Here is a 17,757-nt window from a genome sequence, read left to right as displayed (position 1 = left end):
TCTCTCTCTGTCCCTCTCTCTCTCTCTATTGCCCCCTCTCTCTATCTGCCCCTCTCTCTCTCTCTCTCTACTGATTCTCTCTCTAACTGCACCCTCTCTCTCTCTATTGCCCCCCTCTCTATCTGCCCCCGTCTCTCTCTATCTGCCTCTCTCTATCTGCCCCCTCTCTCTCACCTCTCTCTATCTACCCCACTCTCTCTCTAGCTGCAATTCTCTCTCTCTCTGTCCCTCTCTCTCTCTCTATTGCCCCCTCTCTCTATCTGCCCCTCTCTCTCTCTCTCTCTACTGACTCTCTCACTAACTGCACCCTCTCTCTCTCTATTGCCTCTATCTGCCCCTCTCTCACTCTATCTGCCCCTCTCTCTACCTGCCTCTTTCGCTTGCTCTATCTGCCCCCTTCTCTCTCTCCCTACTGACTCTCTATCTGCACCTCTCTCTAGTGCCTCTCTCTGTCTGCCTCCTCTCTCACTCTATCTGCCCTCTGTTTCTCTATTGTCTCTCTTGCTCTCTCTACTGACTCTCTCTCTCTCTCCCTGCCCTATCTCTCTATATCTGCCTCTCTCTCTCTCTATCTGTCTGTCCTATCTCTCTATTGCCTCTCTCTCTATCTATCTGTCTGCCCTATCTCTCTATTGCCTCTCTCTCTCTCTCTCTCTATCTGTCTGCCCTATCTCTCTCTATCTATCTGTCTGTCCTATCTCTCTATTGCCTCTCTCTCTCTCTCTATCTATCTATCTGTCTGTCCTATCTCTCTATTGCCTCTCTCTCTCTCTCTCTCTATCTGTCCTATCTCTCTATTGCCTCTCTCTCTCTCTCTCTCTCTCTATCTCTATCTGTCTGTCCTATCTCTCTATTGCCCCTCTCTCTCTCTATCTGTCTGTCCTATCTCTCTATTGCCTCTCTCTCTATCTATCTGTCTGCCCTATCTCTCTATTGCCTCTCTCTCTCTCTCTCTATCTGTCTGCCCTATCTCTCTCTATCTATCTGTCTGTCCTATCTCTCTATTGCCTCTCTCTCTCTCTCTATCTATCTGTCTGTCCTATCTCTCTATTGCCTCTCTCTCTCTCTCTCTCTATCTGTCTGTCCTATCTCTCTATTGCCTCTCTCTCTCTCTCTCTCTATCTGTCTGTCCTATCTCTCTATTGCCCCTCTCTCTCTCTATCTGTCTGTCCTATCTCTCTATTGCCTCTCTCTCTCTATCTGTCTGTCCTATCTCTCTATTGCCCCTCTCTCTCTCTATCTGTCTGTCCTATCTCTCTATTGCCTCTCTCTATCTGCCCCTCTGCTGGTACCTCCTCCCCTGGAGGTGGACCGGCCGCGTCACTGCGGCTCCCCCTCCCCTGCCCATATGTGGCGGCCGCTCGCTCCTCCCGCCGAGTCTGTCCGCGGTAGCTCTCGGGTCCCGGACAAGGTGCGCCGGAGCAGAGCATGGGCGGCGGGCAGGGACAAGAGCAGGAGCAGGCACTCAGCTCCCGGAGCCTGGCACTGCGAGGCGTGGCCGAGGGCTCCGAGCCGGCCGCCCTGTGACTGCGATGAGTCCCATTCCCCAGCTCTGGATCCAGGATGGGAAGCGCTGTTTCCAAGCGGAAAACCCCGCGGAGCGATGCCCTCTCCTCGGCTGAATCCAAGGTTAGGTAAGTGGGTCCGGAGATGGGCGCAAGCAGCGCCGCCTTTACAGCCCACCCTGCAATATCCTATCAATCTGCATCGCTGCCTCCAGTCCTACCGCAGGGATTGCCAAGTTACAGCCAAGTCCCCTTTAAGCGGCTGTTGTATTTGCTGTCGGTGTCTGTTAAATGTGATTTATTTCCCTCACTTGCGAAAGTTGATGAGATGTGAAAGTTTGCTCGCTCCTTTTAAGAAGCAAAAAACCCCACAAACCCATTCACTTGGTGCCAAATCCCCTGCCCCGGGAAGCGGTGCTTCAGCCCTTGCAGAGGGCGAGTGGTCGGTCATTCCGCTTATTGTTCCTTCTGTGCCGCTCATTGTGAGGCTGAATCTCCCTCACGGGCTCATCCAAGCTCCGGACTGTTCCCCCCCGGGTCTTCCTGCCTCTGGAATTGTGTCTGCCTCCTGGGGTTTCTCCCTCTCCTCTTATGCCCGTATTGTTCTTCCATCTTTCTCCCTGTTGTATGCTTCTCTCTGTGTCTAAGTCTCCAGTCTGTATCTGTGCCTTCTATCCGTTTCCCTTGTACTGTTATCTCTTTCTGTTTGTTCTGTTATTTATTTTCTTACTGTTGTCTCTCTTTGTGCAGTTTTGGTCTTTCCTTTCTGTTTGTCTCTTCCTCTACAATGTTATCTCTTTCTCTCTCTGTTCTGCCCGCCCTGTCTCCCTCATGTTTCTCTGTCCTTCTATTGCCACAGTTCCCTGCCCCTATTCTCACTCCTCTCCCTACCCTATCAATTACAGTTTGCACTATGCGCCTGCGAGCACTTAAGGGCTGGTATAACACTCCTGTATCCACGGTTTTAATGGAGGTGCTAGCCCATTTAAAACAAATCGGCTAAAATAGCAGAGGAGTGCTCTACAATGTGCTCAACGTTCGTACGCTAACATCACAACCAGTCATTTCTAGCTCTCTGCTTTGTCCTTTATCTTTTTCTGCTTTCTTTCTGTATTTTGCTCTTGTTTCTGTTTGCTATCTGTTTCTCCCTACTCTTCTTGTCTCTCTCTCTCTCTCTCTCTCTCTCTCTCTCTGTCTTGTCCCTCTCTTTCGCACCGCACTAAGTTAGAGTTACACTACCCAGCAAGTGAGCAGAACTACACCCATCACTTTTTTTTAATGAAATACTTAAAGGTGCAACAATTGGAAATGTGTAAATATTGAATGTGCTTTATTGCCTGTTCGGTAATGGGCATTGATTCTAATTGAATCATATTTACAATGCCTGTTGTACTGGAACTGATCGATTGTTTGTGAAAGGTTCATTCACTTGACCCCTTGCAGCTGTAGGCGAGGTGAACCCGCTATGTATTTTAGTGTCAATTTGTCATTCCCACCCCTTTTAAGTGCTTGAATGAATCAGTCTCTGTGCGGGGTGGGGTGGGGGTGCTTTGTGCAGTTTTGTGAGGTTTGCATCCCTTTCACATTTATCTCCTTGTCTCCCTGCCCTGTTGCCGTGTTGCGGATTCGACTGTGAAGAGCAGCACAAGTTTTCGGAGAGTATCTGTCGCAGACCGAGGCTAGTACCAGCAGCACCAAGGTGCCAGGTAAGGGACCATCTCTCATCTCCTGCGTGTCATGGAGACGCCCCCCCGGACACGGTCCCCTTCCCTCCAAAGGTATAAGAGTGCCTTAGAAGACAACCTGGTGACATATATTTTCTTCCTCAAACTGTTTGTGGTGCTTCTTTTGATCGCACAAATCAACTTTTTTTACCTTTTTTTGATTAAACAAATTGACTGTAAATCAGTAAAACTTTAAATAAAACCTAACAAATCAAACTAAAATTGTATTGTTGGGGTGATGATGCACTCCCGGCGCCCACCGGTCTCGAGCGTGCCAGCGGACACCGTGTGCTCCATCTCCAGGGCCACCCGGGTGCGAACATAGCCGTGGAAGAAAGGCAGGCAATCGGGCCGAACGACCCCCCTCCTGCCTGGACCTGTTAATGGCCACTTTGGCCAGGCCCAGGAGCAGTCCCACGAGGAGGTCATCCTACCTGCCTGCTCCCCTCCGCACTGGGTGACCAAAGATCAGGAGCGTGGGACTGAAGTGCAGCCAAAAATCGAGGAACAGCCCCTTCAAATAATGAAAGAGGGGCTGCAACCTCTTAAGCCTATTACACCTGGTATTCTCAGGCAGTTTCCCATCACATGTACTAACCAGGCCTGATTCTGCTTAGCTTCCAAGATCAGACAAGATTGGGCGTTTTCAGACTAGTGTGGGCACAGGCTGTTTGCAGTGAAGGTGCTGATGATCTCTGTCTCTCTTGGGAAGTCCCCTGGTTCTTGTGTTTAGGCTGCCGCTGATCTCCGATTGGTTTCCTGCCACGCACAGGACACACACACACTTTTGAGTGGGATTGTATCTGTCTGAGATTCTGAGAGTGTGTGTGTGTGTGAGAGAGATGGAATGGGGATGTATCTCTGTGAGATTGTGTGTGTGCGTGCGTGTGTTTGAGTTTGTACTCCCTGACATACATTGGCTCCCTTGAGCAACACCTCGATTTTAAAAATTCTCATCCTTGCCTTCAAACCTCTCCATGGCCTCGCCCCTCCCTATCTCTGTAATCTCCTCCAGCCCTACAATCCCCCCCTACCCCGCACAAGATCACTGCGCTCCTCTAATTCTGGCCTCTTGAGCATCCCCGGTTTTAATCGCTCCACCATTGGCGGCCATGCCTTCAGCTGCCAAGGCCCTAAGCTCTGGAATTCCCTCCCTAAACCTCTCCGTCTCTTCCTCGCTTTCCTCCTTTTAAGACGCTCCTTAAAACCTACCTCTTTCACCAAGCTTTTGGTCACCTGCCCTAATAACTCTGTGGGGTGACGTGTCGATTGGTGTGGCTCGGTGTCAAATTTTGTTTGATAACACAATGAAGCACCTTGGGATGTTTTACTATATTAAAGACACTATATAAATGGCTGAGGAGCCTAGAACGAGGGGTCACAGTCTCAGGATACGGGGTAGGACATTTAGGACTGAGATGAGGAGAAATTTCTTCACTCAGAGGGTGGTGAACCTGTGGAATTCTCTACCACTGAAGGCTGTGGAGGCCAAGTCACTGAATATTTTGAAGAAGATAGATAGATTTCTAGACACAAAAGGCATCAAGGGGTATGGGGAGAGAGCGGGAATATGGTATTGAGATAGAGGATCAGCCATGATCATAGAAACATAGAAGATAGGAGCAGGAGTAGGCCATTCAGCCCCTCGAGCCTGCTCCGCCATTCAATGAGATCATGGCTGATCATCCAAATTCAGTACCCTGTCCCTGCCTTCTCCCCATATCCCTTGATCCCTTTAGCCTTAAGAAATATATCCAACTCCTTCTTGAATATATTTAATGAACTGGCCTCCACCGCCCTCTGTGGCAGAGAATTCCACAGGTTCACCACTCTCTGGGTGAAGAAATTCCTCCTCATTTCTGTCCTAAATGGCTTACCCCTTTTCCTTAGACTATGACCCCTGGTTCTGGACTCCCCGGCCATCGGAAACATCCTTCCTGCATCTAGTCTGTCCAGGCCTGACAGAATTTTATAGGTTTCGATGAGATCCCCTCTCAATCTTCTAAACTCCAGTGAGTACAAGCCCAGTCGACCCAATCGCTCCTCATACGTCATTCCTGCCATCCCAGGTATCAGCCTGGTGAATCTTCGCTGAACTCCTTCCATGGCAAGAACGTCCTTCCTCAGATAAGGTGACCAAAACTGCACAATACTCAAGGTGTGGTCTCACCAAGGCCCTGTACAACTGCAGCAAAATATTGAATGGCGGCGCAGGCTCGAAGGGCTGAATGGCCGACTCCTGCTCCTATTTTTCTATGTTTCTAAATGTAAGTTGTTGTAGTGAACAAAGCAGCAGGAGGAGGCCATTCAGCCTCTCAAGCCTGTTCCACCATTTACTTAGATCATGGCTGATCTATGGCTTAGCTCCATTTATCCGCCTCTGCTCCATATCCCTTAATACCTTTACCCAACAAAAATCTATCTGTCTCGGGTTTGAAATTTTCAATTGACCCTCGGCCTCAACAGCTTTTGGGGAGAGTTCCAGATTTCCACTACCCTTTGTGTGAAGGAGTGCTTCCTGACATCACCCCTGAAGGTTATGCCCCCTTGTTCTGGACTCCCTACAAGAGGAAATAGTTTCTCTATCTACCCTATAAGCTCCTTTAATCTTCTTAAACACCTCAATTATATCACTCCTTAATTTTCTATACTCATGTAACCCCACCTGACAGAGTCATCCAGACTCAAGTTATCGTTGGCTTGTTCTCTCTGCACAGATGCGGCCGGACCTGCTGTGATTTCCAGCAAAGTTTTTTTTCTGTTTTTCATACAGACCCCAGCATCTGCAACATTTGACCCCTTGTGACCCCACCTCATTGTTCTTTGATGTAATGTTTTCCTGACTGACCTGTTTGGACACCATTCACACCTTCGATTGCTGTGATTATCTCTCTGCCGAGGTGTGATAAAGGGCAGTTAGAAAGATTACCTGTAATCATCTGGCAGTTTTCTCTGACTATATATGCTGTGCCTGTATGCTTCTCTTCACTTCACCTGACGAAGGAGCGGCGCTCTGAAAGCTTGTGATTTCAAATAAAGCTGTTTGACTATAACCTGGTGTTGTGTGACTTCCTACATTTGTCCACCCAAGTCCAACACCAGCATCGCCACATCAAAGAAATACAAGCCTAGTCTATGCAATCTATCCTCATAATTTAACCCTTTTAGCCCAGGTATCGTTCTGGTAAATCGGTTCTGCACCCTCTCCAAGGCCAGTATATCATTCCTGAGGTACGGTGCCCAGAACTGAATGTAGTGTTCCAGGTGGGGTCTAACCAGAGCTTTATACGGCTGTAACATAACTCCCACCCCTTTGTATTCCAGCCCCCTTGAGATAAGGGCCAATATTCCATCAGCCTTTTTAATTATCTTTTGTACCTGCCCACTAGCTTTTAGTGATTTCTGTACCTGGACCCCTCGAGACTGAGTGGAATTGTAAATTTGTAATACAGGTTGAGTGTCCAAAATCTGGAGTTCCAGAATCCGGACTCTGGGACGATTGGTGGCAGGGTCGTCTGGAATCCGTGAAATGTTCCGGTTGCCTCACAGCGCCAGGGACCAGGGTTCGAATCCGGCCTCGGGTGACTGTCTGTGTGGAGTTTGCACATTCTCCCCGTGTTTGCGTGGGTTTCCTCCGAGTGCTCCGGTTTCCTCCCACAGTCCAAAGATGTGTGGGTTAGGTTGATTGGCTATGATAAATTAACCCTTAGTGTTAGGGGGATTAAATACGTGGGGTTACAGGGATAGGGTGGGATATGTGTTGGTGTAGGGGTTACGGGGATTGGGTGGGATATGTGTCGGTGCAGGCTTGATGGGCCGAAATGGCCTCTATCTGCACTGTGGGGTTTCTGTGATTCTGTGTGATTCTGTGATTGGTGGCAAGGTCGTCCGGAATCCGTGAAATGTTCTGGAATCCAGAACCCCGGATTTTGGAAGCTCATCCTCTACTTCAAAAAGCCATTAACTTTTGTTGTCTTTTTTTTTGAAAAATGCGAGTGATGCAATAAAATTTTAGTGTTGTGTTTTATCCTCTTTAATCTGCACAGCTCCACTAAGTGTTTCTGCCAGGCTGCGGCCACGGCACCAGGCTGCGGCCACGGCACCACGCCGCCCTGGTGGCCTAGTGTGGGCCATCGGATGCTCTGCAGAGCTCGCAGCGCCCCTCCCCCTTTAACAGAAGGGGAGGGGCGGAGAAACGAGTCAGCGCTACGCGGAGCGGCCCAGGCATTTCCGGACTCGGATCGTGTTTCTGATGTCCGAAGTCCGGAAGCGCCTGAGCCCAGGTTGCGATATTTCCGGACTTCGGACATCAGAAACACGTTCCGAAGTCTGGAAAAACATGAAAACCGGCTCGGCCTCGGTCCCGAGGTTGCTGGATTCAGGACGCTCAACCTGTATTGTATGTGTGTGTGTGTGAGAGAGAGAGAGAGAGAGATCATAGAATCATAGAAACTTGCTGCACAGAAGGAGACCTTTCGGCCCGTCGTGCCTGTGCTGGCTCTTTGAAAGAGCAGTCATGCTCAGTCCCACCCCCCTACTTTTTGTCCATAACCCTGTAAGTTTCTCACCCTCAAGTATCCGTCCAACTCCCTTTTCAGGTAGAGCGTTCCAAATCCCAAAAGCTCTGAGCGAAAGCATTTCTCCTCCTCTCCCCTGTGAGTGGGATTACATGCCTGTGAGATTTTCTGTGTGTGTGTGAGAGAGAGTCGGAGTGAGATTGTATATCTGAGAGATTCTGTGTTTGTGAGAGTCGGAGTGGGATTGTAAGGCTCTGAGTGTGTGTGATAGTGATTGTGGATGGAGCCTCCGAGTCCTGGAATCCATTACAACAATGTGGATTGCTTTAGGTGTTTTTATATTAAGAGTGAAAAAGAAGGAAATACTTTGCATTTCTATAGTGTCTTTCACAACTTCAGGATATCCCAAAGTGCTTTACAGCCAATAAAGTACGTTTGAAGTGTGGTCACTGTCGTAATGTAGGAAACACGGCAGCCAATTTGCGCACAGCAAGCTCCCACGAACAGAAATGTTATAATGACCAGATAATCGGTTTTTAGTGATGTTGGTTGAAGGATAAATATTGTCCAGGACACCGAGGAGAACTCCCCCGCTCTTCTTCGAAATAGTGCCATGGGACCTTTTACATCCATCTGAGAGGGCAGACGGGGCCTCGGTTTAACATCTTATCTGAAAGAGGACACCTCCGACAGTGCAGCACTCCCTCAGTACTGCACTGGAATGGCAGTCGAGATTATGTGCTCGAGTCTCTGGAATGGGACCTGATCCCATGACCTTCTGACTCAAGAGTGCCACCACTGAGCCCTGACTGACAGCACTCTGAATCTAGGGCTTACAAGGCATGTCATAGCGGCTGGTCGCACAACAGTGAGAAAGACTGGAGCGCTGGTCACCTCTCGCTCTCAGCCTGAAGGGATTGGAGAAAATACAGGCTGACGCCCCTCTGGAAAAACTCTTCTTCTTTCCTCCAGTCGTTTGCTTTGATTTTGGCCCAGCCCCCGATCGTTGCGTCAGATTTAGTGATCCCCGAGCTGCAGCGGGGACAAATTATTTGGCCGGACATAAAAGTGACAGATAAATCCTGCACACCACAATGTGTTTAGTCATAACAGGCAATGCACTGAGTGTCCTTAAGTGCATATCTGTTACCCTCCTGTCAAACACTTCACTTAATGAGAAGTGGCCTCAGTAGATGAGCATGTGTCGTGGAGAAATAGGACAGTCGGGAACAGCAGAGAGAGAAAGAGAGAGTGAAAGAGAGAAAAAGTGAGAGAGAAGAGAAAGCCTAAAAAGAGAGATAGAGAGGAAGAGAACGAATGAGCGAGAGAGAGAGCTGTGCTGGCCTCTAGTGCATCCTAAAATGCATCCCTGAGGTGGGTGCCTGAACCAAAAATAGCAGCAGAAAAAATCAGGGGTGGAGGACAAGACCACGCATCTTGCAACATCACGTTTTTAAAATATAAAATCAAGAGTGTAGGATTTCTCCTGAGAGTAAAGCCAGCGATAGGTATGTGCACATTTGCCCATTGTCCCATCTTTAATCAGGATGACCAGACATCAATCAGTACCACCAGGTTCCCAAATTGTACAATCAGCTGCTTCACTGGTTCCACACAACAATGCATCTCTTCCCCATACGTCCCTCCCCACAGCGCCAACTCGAATTCCACTGATTCAGCGCGCAGATGGTGAAGAGATATGTGATTGTGTCGACAGGTGTGTGTGATTGTGTGTTCACAGGTGTGTCAGTGGGATGGTGTCGGTGGGTGTGTCGGATGGTGTGGGGCTGGGTGTGTGGGATGGTGTGTCGGATGGGTGTGGGGATGGTGTCGATGGGTTTGTGTGATTTGTGTCGATCTTTGTTGCTCTAGAGCATACCTGCCGTATACCTTGCCTTTCTTGTTCTCTCCTTATTTTCTGATGTGCTGCAGTGTGTTTTGCAAGGGGTGAATTGTAGGTTTGTGTTCGGCGCAGTGAAGCTCTTGCCCTATTTAAAATCAGAAGAAGAAATGCTAAAAACGCACAGGAGATTGAATAAGCTATGAAATGGAAAAGTAGGTTAACGTTTTTACATCTGACCCTTGATTGCCACCCTCAAACTTAATCCTCCTCCTCTCAGACAGTAACTGACGTTTCCCATCTCTTTTCTGATTTCCCGCATTTGTGATTTTTCTTCATTTTTGTTTCTCTATATCTGTCTGTCATGCTCCTTAATTACTCCAGGTTAAGCTTGAGCTCTCGGTATTAGGGACTGGCAAGGAGCGCCCGTTAATGCATGTTCGGAGAAGTCTGTGTTTCCTACTTCCTCCGGCCCTGTGGGACCAGCCCCCTTTCTATAACCGCACAGACACCTTGTCCTGATCTGGAGCCTTTTGGCCGCTCGAGCTGCTAATCTATCGATTAGCTACTGCATACAGTATATACTGAAGCGGAAATCGTGCAAGGGAGGGTGGTGTATTTATGCCTGTGGATATTCCTGTCGCTCGGCATTTTAAACATCCATTTCCGAATGCAACAGAATTCCAGCAGATTTTTTTTAGAGCCAGCGATTAAATGTAATTACAGCGAGGTAACTAATTGCTGCTGTTAAGCTGGAGTGAGCTGGCCTACAGCCTCGTGTCAGCAGTCACTCGGCCTGCGTGTCCTGATTCAATCCAAGCTTCAGCCACTTCACCCTGTGGGTGTTTGGCTGTGTTTGTGCGGCTATGTTTCTGTAATTCTCCCCGTGCTTGTACCCATCTGCGGGTGTGAATCTGTACGTGCTGGTGTGTATTGTGGGTGTGCATCTGTCGGAATGTGTGGCTGACTATCAGTCTGTGTGTTTGTATCTATGGACTTGTATATGAACATAAACATAGGAAGTAGGAGCAGGAGTAGGCCATACGGCCCCTCGGGCCTGCTCCGCCATTCAATAGGATCATGGCTGATCCGAATCTAGACTCACGTCCACTTCCCTGCCCTCTCCCCGTAACCCCTAATTCCCTTATCAGCTAGGAAAATGTCTATCTCCGTTTTAAATTTATTTAATGTCGCAGCTTCCACAGCTCTCTGGGGTAGCAAATTCCATAGATTCACCACCCTCTGAGTGAAGAAGTGTCTCCTCATCTCAGTTTTGAAAGGGCAGCCCCTTATTCTAAGATTATGCCCCCTAGTTCTAGTCTCACCCATCAGTGGAAACATCCTCACCGCATCCACCCGATCAAGCCCCCTCACAATCTTATATGTTTCGATAAGATCGCCTCTCATTCTTCTGAACTCCAATGAGTAGAGGCCCAACCTACTCAACCTTTCCTCATACGTCAACCCCCTCATCTCCGGAATCAACCGAGTGAACCTTCTCTGAACTGCCTCGAGAGCAAGTATATCTTTTCTTAAATACGGAAACCAAAACTGCACGCAGTATTCCAGGTGTGGCCTCACCAATACCCTGTATAACTGCAGCAAGACTTCCCTGTTTTTATACTCCATCCCCCTTGCAATAAAAGCCAAGATTCCATCGGCCTTCCTGATCACCTGCTGCACCTGCATACTAACTTTTTGTGTTTCATGCACCAGGACCCCCAGTGTGTCTGTATATGCGTGTATATGTGTTTGCATCTGTATATATGTGCTTGAACATAAACACACTTATATGGAGTATTTGTCTGCATGTATTTTCGTATGTGTGCATATTTGTATGTACGTGTGTTCATATTTGGTTATGTGTGTTTGTCTGTGTAAGTGTGTGTATGTGTGTTTCTATGTGTGTATGTGTTGTATATGTGTGTCTGTATGTGCGTGTATGTGTTTCTATGTGTGTGCGCTTGTATGTGTGCATATATGTGTACGTTTGTGTGTGTGTGTGTGCCTGTGCCTGATCGCTGTGCATCTCTACCTGTGTATGTTTTTGTTCAGTGCACCTGGGAGAATGCTGTCACTCAGCACCTTGACCTGCCAATCAAAGCTCTTAGAAAGTTGCACTTGCCTCTAAGTTAATGACCCTTATTGAGCCGCTTCCGTTTCATTCACAACACTTCACCGTCATGAAAGTGAAATAATTCTCGTTAGTTCATGGACGAAATCAGCATCCTGGTTTAAAAAAAAAAAAAAAAAACGAAAGCCAGGACTCGGGGCCACCGACAGTGAGGAGGGCCTCGCAGAGAAAGGGTTAATGGCGAGCTCTCGCTGTGAAATGCACCTCTGTATTTTCTCCTGCAGCACGACTGTGGCCTCAGTTGAGCATTTCTCTGCCCGAGAAGCTTCCAGTGGATCAGCTGATTGCCAGAGAGTGTGAACGGTGAAAAGTGGCAGTGATGATGTGTTTCCAGGTTTTAATCATGTTCACACTGCCACAGGGAGCAGTGGAGGCCAGAGCCACTGACTTGTGGCAGAAATAGTGCGGGGGCAGATGTGCATCTGGATAATTAAAATAGGTCTCGTTGTTAACAAAGGGTTGTTTGAAGCATTTGCAGTGTACAGGTATTTGTTGTTTTAGGAGATTGTGCCTTCTCCATTTGTTTCCCCCTGTTTTATCTCCTCGCCTGATAGAAACATAGCAGGTGTCGGCCATTTGGCCCTTTTGAGCCTGCTCCGCCATTCAATATGATCATGGCTGATCCTCTATCTCAATACCATATTCCTGCTCTCTCCCCATACCCTTTGATGCCTTTTGTGTCTAGAAATCTATCTATCTCCTTTTTAAATATATTCAGTGATTTGGCCTCCACAGCCTTCTGTGGTAGAGAATTCCACAGGTTCACCACCCTCTGAGTGAAGAAATGTCTCCTCATCTCAGTCCTAAATGTCCTACCCCGTATCCTGAAACTGTGACCCCTCGTTCTAGACCCCTCAGCCAAGGGAAACATCCTCACTGCATCCAGTCTGTCTAGCCCTGTCAGAATTTTATACGTTTCAATGAGATCCCCTCTCATTCTCCTAAACTCTAGTTAATACAGGCCTAGTCGACCCAATCTCTCCTCATACGACAGTCCTGCCATCCCAGGAATCAGTCTGGTGAACCTTCGCTGCACTCCCTCTATGGCAAGTATATCCTTTCTTAGGTAAGGAGACCAAAACTGCACACAGTACTCCAGGTGTGGTCTCACCAAGGCCCTGTATAACTGTAGTAAGACATCCTTGCTCCTGTACTCAAATCCCCTTGCAATGAAGGCCAACATACCACTTGCCTTCCTAACTGCTTGCTGCACCTGCATGTTTGCTTTCAGTGACTGGTGTACAAGGACACCCAGGTCCCTTTGTAGATCAATATTTCCCAATCTATCACCATTTAAATAATACTCTGCCTTACTGTTTTTCCCACTGAAGAGGATAACTTCACATTTATCCACATCATACTGCATCTGCCATGTATTTGCCCACTCACTCAACTTGTCTAAATCGCCTTGAAGCCTCTTTGCATCCTCCTCACAACTCACAATCCCACCTAGTTTCATGTTATCAGCAAACTTGGAAATATTACATTTGGTTCCCTCATCCAAATCATTGATATATATTGTGAATAGCTGGGGCCCAAGCACTGATCCCTGCGGTACCCCACTAGTCACCGCCTGCCACCCCGAAAAAGTCCCATTTATTCCTACTCTCTGTTTCCTGTCTGTTAACCAATTTTCAATCCATGCCAGTATATTACCCCCAATCCCATGTGCTTTAATTTTGCACACTAACCTCTTGTGTGGGACTTTATCAAAGGCCTTTTGAAAATCCAAATACACCACATCCACTGGTTCTCCCTTATCTATTCTACCAGTTACATCCTCAAAAAACTCCAGTAGATTTGTCAAACACTATTTCCCTTTCATAAATCCATGTTGACGTTGTCTAATCCCATTGATATTTTCTAAGTGTCCTGTTATCACATCCTTTATAATGGACTCTAGCATTTTCCCTACTATCGGTCTGTAGTTCCCTGTTTTCTCTCTCCTTTTTTAAATAGTGGGGTTACATTTGCCACCCTCCAATCTGCAGGAACTGTTCCATAATCTATAGAATTTTGGAAGATGACAACCAATGCATCGACTATTTCCATGCCTACCTCTTTTAGTACTCTGGGATGCAGATTATCAGGCCCTGGGGATTTATCGGCTTTCAGTCCCATTAATTTCTCCAGCACTTTTTTTTACTAATACTAATTTCCTTTAATTCCTCCTTCTCACTAGACCCTTGGTTCCCTAGCATTTTTGGGAAGTTATTTATGTCCTCTTCCGTGAAGACAAAACCAAAGTATTTGTTTAATTGCTCTGCCATTTCCTTGTTCCCCATTATAAATTCTCCTGTTTCTGACTGTAAGGGACCTACATTTGCCTTCACTAATTTTTTTTTACATACTTGTAGAAGCTTTTACAGTCTGCTTTTATGTTCCTTGCAAGTTTACTCTCATACTCTATTTTTCCCCTCTTAATCAATCTCTTGGTCCTTTTTTGCTGAATTCTAAACTGCCCCCAATCCTCAGGTTTGCTACTTTTTCTGGCAACTTTATATGACTCCTCTTTGGATCTAATACTATCCTTAATTTCTTTTATTAGTCATGGTTGGGCCGCTTTTCCTTTTGTGTTTTTGCACCAGAAAGGAATGTATAACTCTTGCAATTCATGCATTCGTTCCTTAAATGTTAGCCATTGCCTATTCACCATCATGCCTTTTAATGAAGCTCCCCAATCTATCATAGCCAACTCCCTCCTCATACCTTCGTAGTTTCCTTTGTTTAGCTTTAGGACCCTAGTTTCGGATTGGACTACTTCACTTTCCATCTTAATGAAAAATTCTATCATGTTATGGTCACTCTTCCCTAAAGGACCCCACACAACAAGATTATTAAATGAACCCCTTCTCATTGCAAAATACCTAATCTAGGATAACCTGTTCCCTAGTTGGCTCCTCAACGTACTGGTCTAAAAAACCATCTCGTACACACTCCAGGAATTCATCCTCCACAGTATTATTGCTAATTTGGTTTGGCCAATCTATATGTAGATTAAAGTCACCCATGATTACTGTAGTACCTGTAGTGTATGTATCCGTCTACCTTTAAGAAAACGATTGTATGTAACCGTTCACCTTTAAGAGAACTATTTTAGGTGTGGCACTACTTTGTTGGCTTCTGTATACTGTAATACCGACGGTGACCACACCGGTATATAAGTGCTGTGTCAGGATTTATTTGGCAGATTCGCCCTGACCTTCGAATAGTAAAGTCCTGTTTTAAGTTACTCTGGTAGTCTGTGTATTAATTAACTAAACAACCCACCGACTTTACAGTGGCGACGAGTCCGATCGTACCCTGCGGCAACAATACTTCCAAAGCAGTTAACGAGCGTCGAGAAGAGGCAACCGCCCTCGTCGTTCTGCTGGGAGAAAACTCGAGGCTGCAGAACTAGAAAGGAAGAAGAAGTTAGAGACAAAGACTTCCATCAGCAACAGGCACTGACTGTCCCTTCTGCCACGGTGAGGAGTGAGCCGATCAGCACGAGAAGCAAGGCGGCCACGGTGACTGAGTAAGGGAAAGTAAAAAGAATAACCGGAGGATAAGGGCGGTGCACTCGACCATGGTCGAGGGGGAAAGGAGCCGGACAGAAGTCTGGTCCAGAGGCGCTGAGACTGGGGCAGCGTGGAGCAAGGAAGCCGCGGTACAGACAGGCTGGGGGACGCAACGGCGTCGTGAGACAGCTAGACCGCGACCGGCGAAAAAGGCCGGGCAGCGACCGAAGCCACGAAGCGCTGCGACCGGGAGCGTAGGCGCGGGAAGAGATAAACTCAGCCGCAGCCGGGGAGGGAAGCACCGGACTGCGAGAGGGCTGGGAGGCGAGATTGGGAGCCGAGTGAGCGGGCGAGGCAGAGCCGACCAAAGGGGAACTGAGCGAGAGCCAGTCCAGCGGCTGAAACTGTTCTCCGTCAACGGGGTGTACCCAGCGCCGGTAGAGCCGAGCGAGCGGGAGAGAGAGACAGAGCCCGAGCAAGGGGAACCGAGTGAGAGCCAGCCCAGCGGCTGAAACTGTTCGCCGTCAACGGGGTGTACCCAGCGCCGGTTGCCCTGCCGAGAAAAGGGAAAGCCCTGAAGCCGACACGCAGGCTGTGAACCTGAAAGCCAGCGGCCGTCGCCCGTGGGGAAAGTGTACCCCTCCCGCTAGGGAAGAAACGCGGGAAGCCGCCATTAGGCGGGGAAGAAGACAGAAGCGGGAAACCGCCATTGAAGTGGGCGGGGAGAGAAGATAAGTGCGGGAAACCGCCATTTTCGCGGGAACCGCCATCTTGGAAAAAATAAATAAATAAATGAAAATTTAAAGAAATAATTCGTGGTGTTATCAGGAAGAGAGGAAGATGCCTAAGCGTGGTAACGTCAACGATTTTAATTCCGAGGTCGAAGACTGGGCCACGTATGTGGAATGCATTGAGATCTATTGTGAGGCCAATAAAATAGAAGATGACAAAGCTATAACCTTGCTAAACTCGATGGGCGCGAAGACATACGGGCTCTTGAAGCATCTACTAGCACCAGCTAAACCGGCGGATCAGACTTTCGATGATATTGTGACTGTTCTGAAGGATCACTTGAACCCCACACCGTTGATGTTGGCGGAACGATTCAAATTCTATGCGAGAACGCAAAGGAAAGACGAAAGCAACACAGAATACTTGGTCGAACTGCGTAGACTAGCGAAACACTGCCAGTTTGGAGGGAATCTGACAGAGGCATTGCGAGACAAGTTCATGTGCGGGTTGTCAAAGGAAGGAACGCAAAAGCGACTACTCGAAGAGAACGACCTTACACTTGACAGGGCTGTCCTTATTGCAGCATCGCATGAAGCCGCAGCGAAGGGAACTGCGGAAATGCAGCTAAAGGCAGCGGCACTCAGTGTGGATCAAATTACCTCGAGTACAACAAAATGCTATCGTTGTGGGAAGACAACACACGACCAGAACCAATGCTGGTTTAAGAACCAGGAATGTAGGAAATGTGGCAAACTGGGTCACATAGCTAAGGTATGCCGGTCAGGGAAGAAGACCAACAACCAAAGGAAGCCATCACAGGAAAAGTACAACAAGGTACACAAGGTGGCTGAGAAGAGTTCAGATGAACAGAATTCGGACTCGGACCCAAACGGCCAGGAGCTGGGCAGTCTGAGAATTCACAATGTGAGTAAGGAAGCTGACCTACAAACTATCTGGGTCATGCTAAAAATAGCTGGAGTCCAAGTGAAAATGGAGTTGGACACTGGATCAGCTCTATCAGTCATAAATCGAAGGGATTACCACCGGCTATTCTCACATATACCCTTAAGAGATACCAAGTTCGTATTGCAGACATACACGGGGCATAAAGTATACCCCATGGGGAAGATAAGAGTCAAGGTGAGAGATGGGGGTAAAGAACACCCAAGAATGAACTTATACGTACTACCTGAGGGAGGACCACCACTTCTGGGACGGGAGTGGATCAAGAAAATAGACATGGAATGGCACTATCTAAAAGCCATAACGAGTGAGGACTCGGTGCAGACAATCAGCTCAGATTCTGAAACGGATGACGATAAGACCAACCCAAATATGAAAGACAAGGCTAAAATGGACTTGCCGACTAAGGTTGGAAGAACGAAGGCATGCATAAAGGCTTATGCTCCAGAGAAGAACAAAGTTTCAGAACAGAACTCCACCGAACAACGACAACATAGTTTGACAGAGAATTCTGAGTCTGTTCAGTTTACGGACATATCCATGACTGACGAACACCGAGCTCGGACTCAACTTTATTTCAAATTACGACAGCAAGTAGAACAAGTGAGTTACCGTCTCGAACAAGAGATGAAAACAATGAAAAAGTTCTATGACACCGAATGGGAGAATCTGGAAAGACAACAGAAGCAGCTAGCTCAAGCAGAGAGCGACCATAGAGCCATTGTGACCAATTACCGATCACATCTCCCTTATGCTGTTCAGGAGTTAGAATATTTGCAGGAAGGAGCAAATGAAGAGGAATCTTCAGGAAGCCAGGATTTTATTCCCGTTCTTCTCTACGA

The 17,757-nt window shown here is 47.6% G+C and overlaps 1 protein-coding gene across 1 annotated transcript in view; it reads left to right on the top strand.

Annotated features, from left to right (window-relative positions):
• The first annotated feature begins 1,295 nt into the window (after nt 1–1,295).
• LOC147101856 (NMDA receptor synaptonuclear signaling and neuronal migration factor-like) overlaps nt 1,296–17,757 on the top strand; it is a 96,146-nt gene continuing 79,684 nt past the window's right edge. The window contains exons 1-2 of the mRNA XM_085965851.1: nt 1,296–1,629; nt 3,144–3,211. Coding sequence (XP_085821977.1) covers nt 1,349–1,629; nt 3,144–3,211 — 349 coding nt within the window. The 5' untranslated portion in view covers nt 1,296–1,348. The remainder of the gene's footprint in view (nt 1,630–3,143; nt 3,212–17,757) is intronic.

This window comes from Somniosus microcephalus, chromosome 23, assembly GCF_052327205.1.
Source record: "Somniosus microcephalus isolate GS21.2 chromosome 23, FLI_Smic_1.0, whole genome shotgun sequence".
Lineage (NCBI taxonomy): Eukaryota > Metazoa > Chordata > Chondrichthyes > Squaliformes > Somniosidae > Somniosus > Somniosus microcephalus.
The sequence above is the reverse complement of the archived record's forward strand: the minus strand, read 5'-3'. Positions and strand labels throughout refer to the sequence as shown.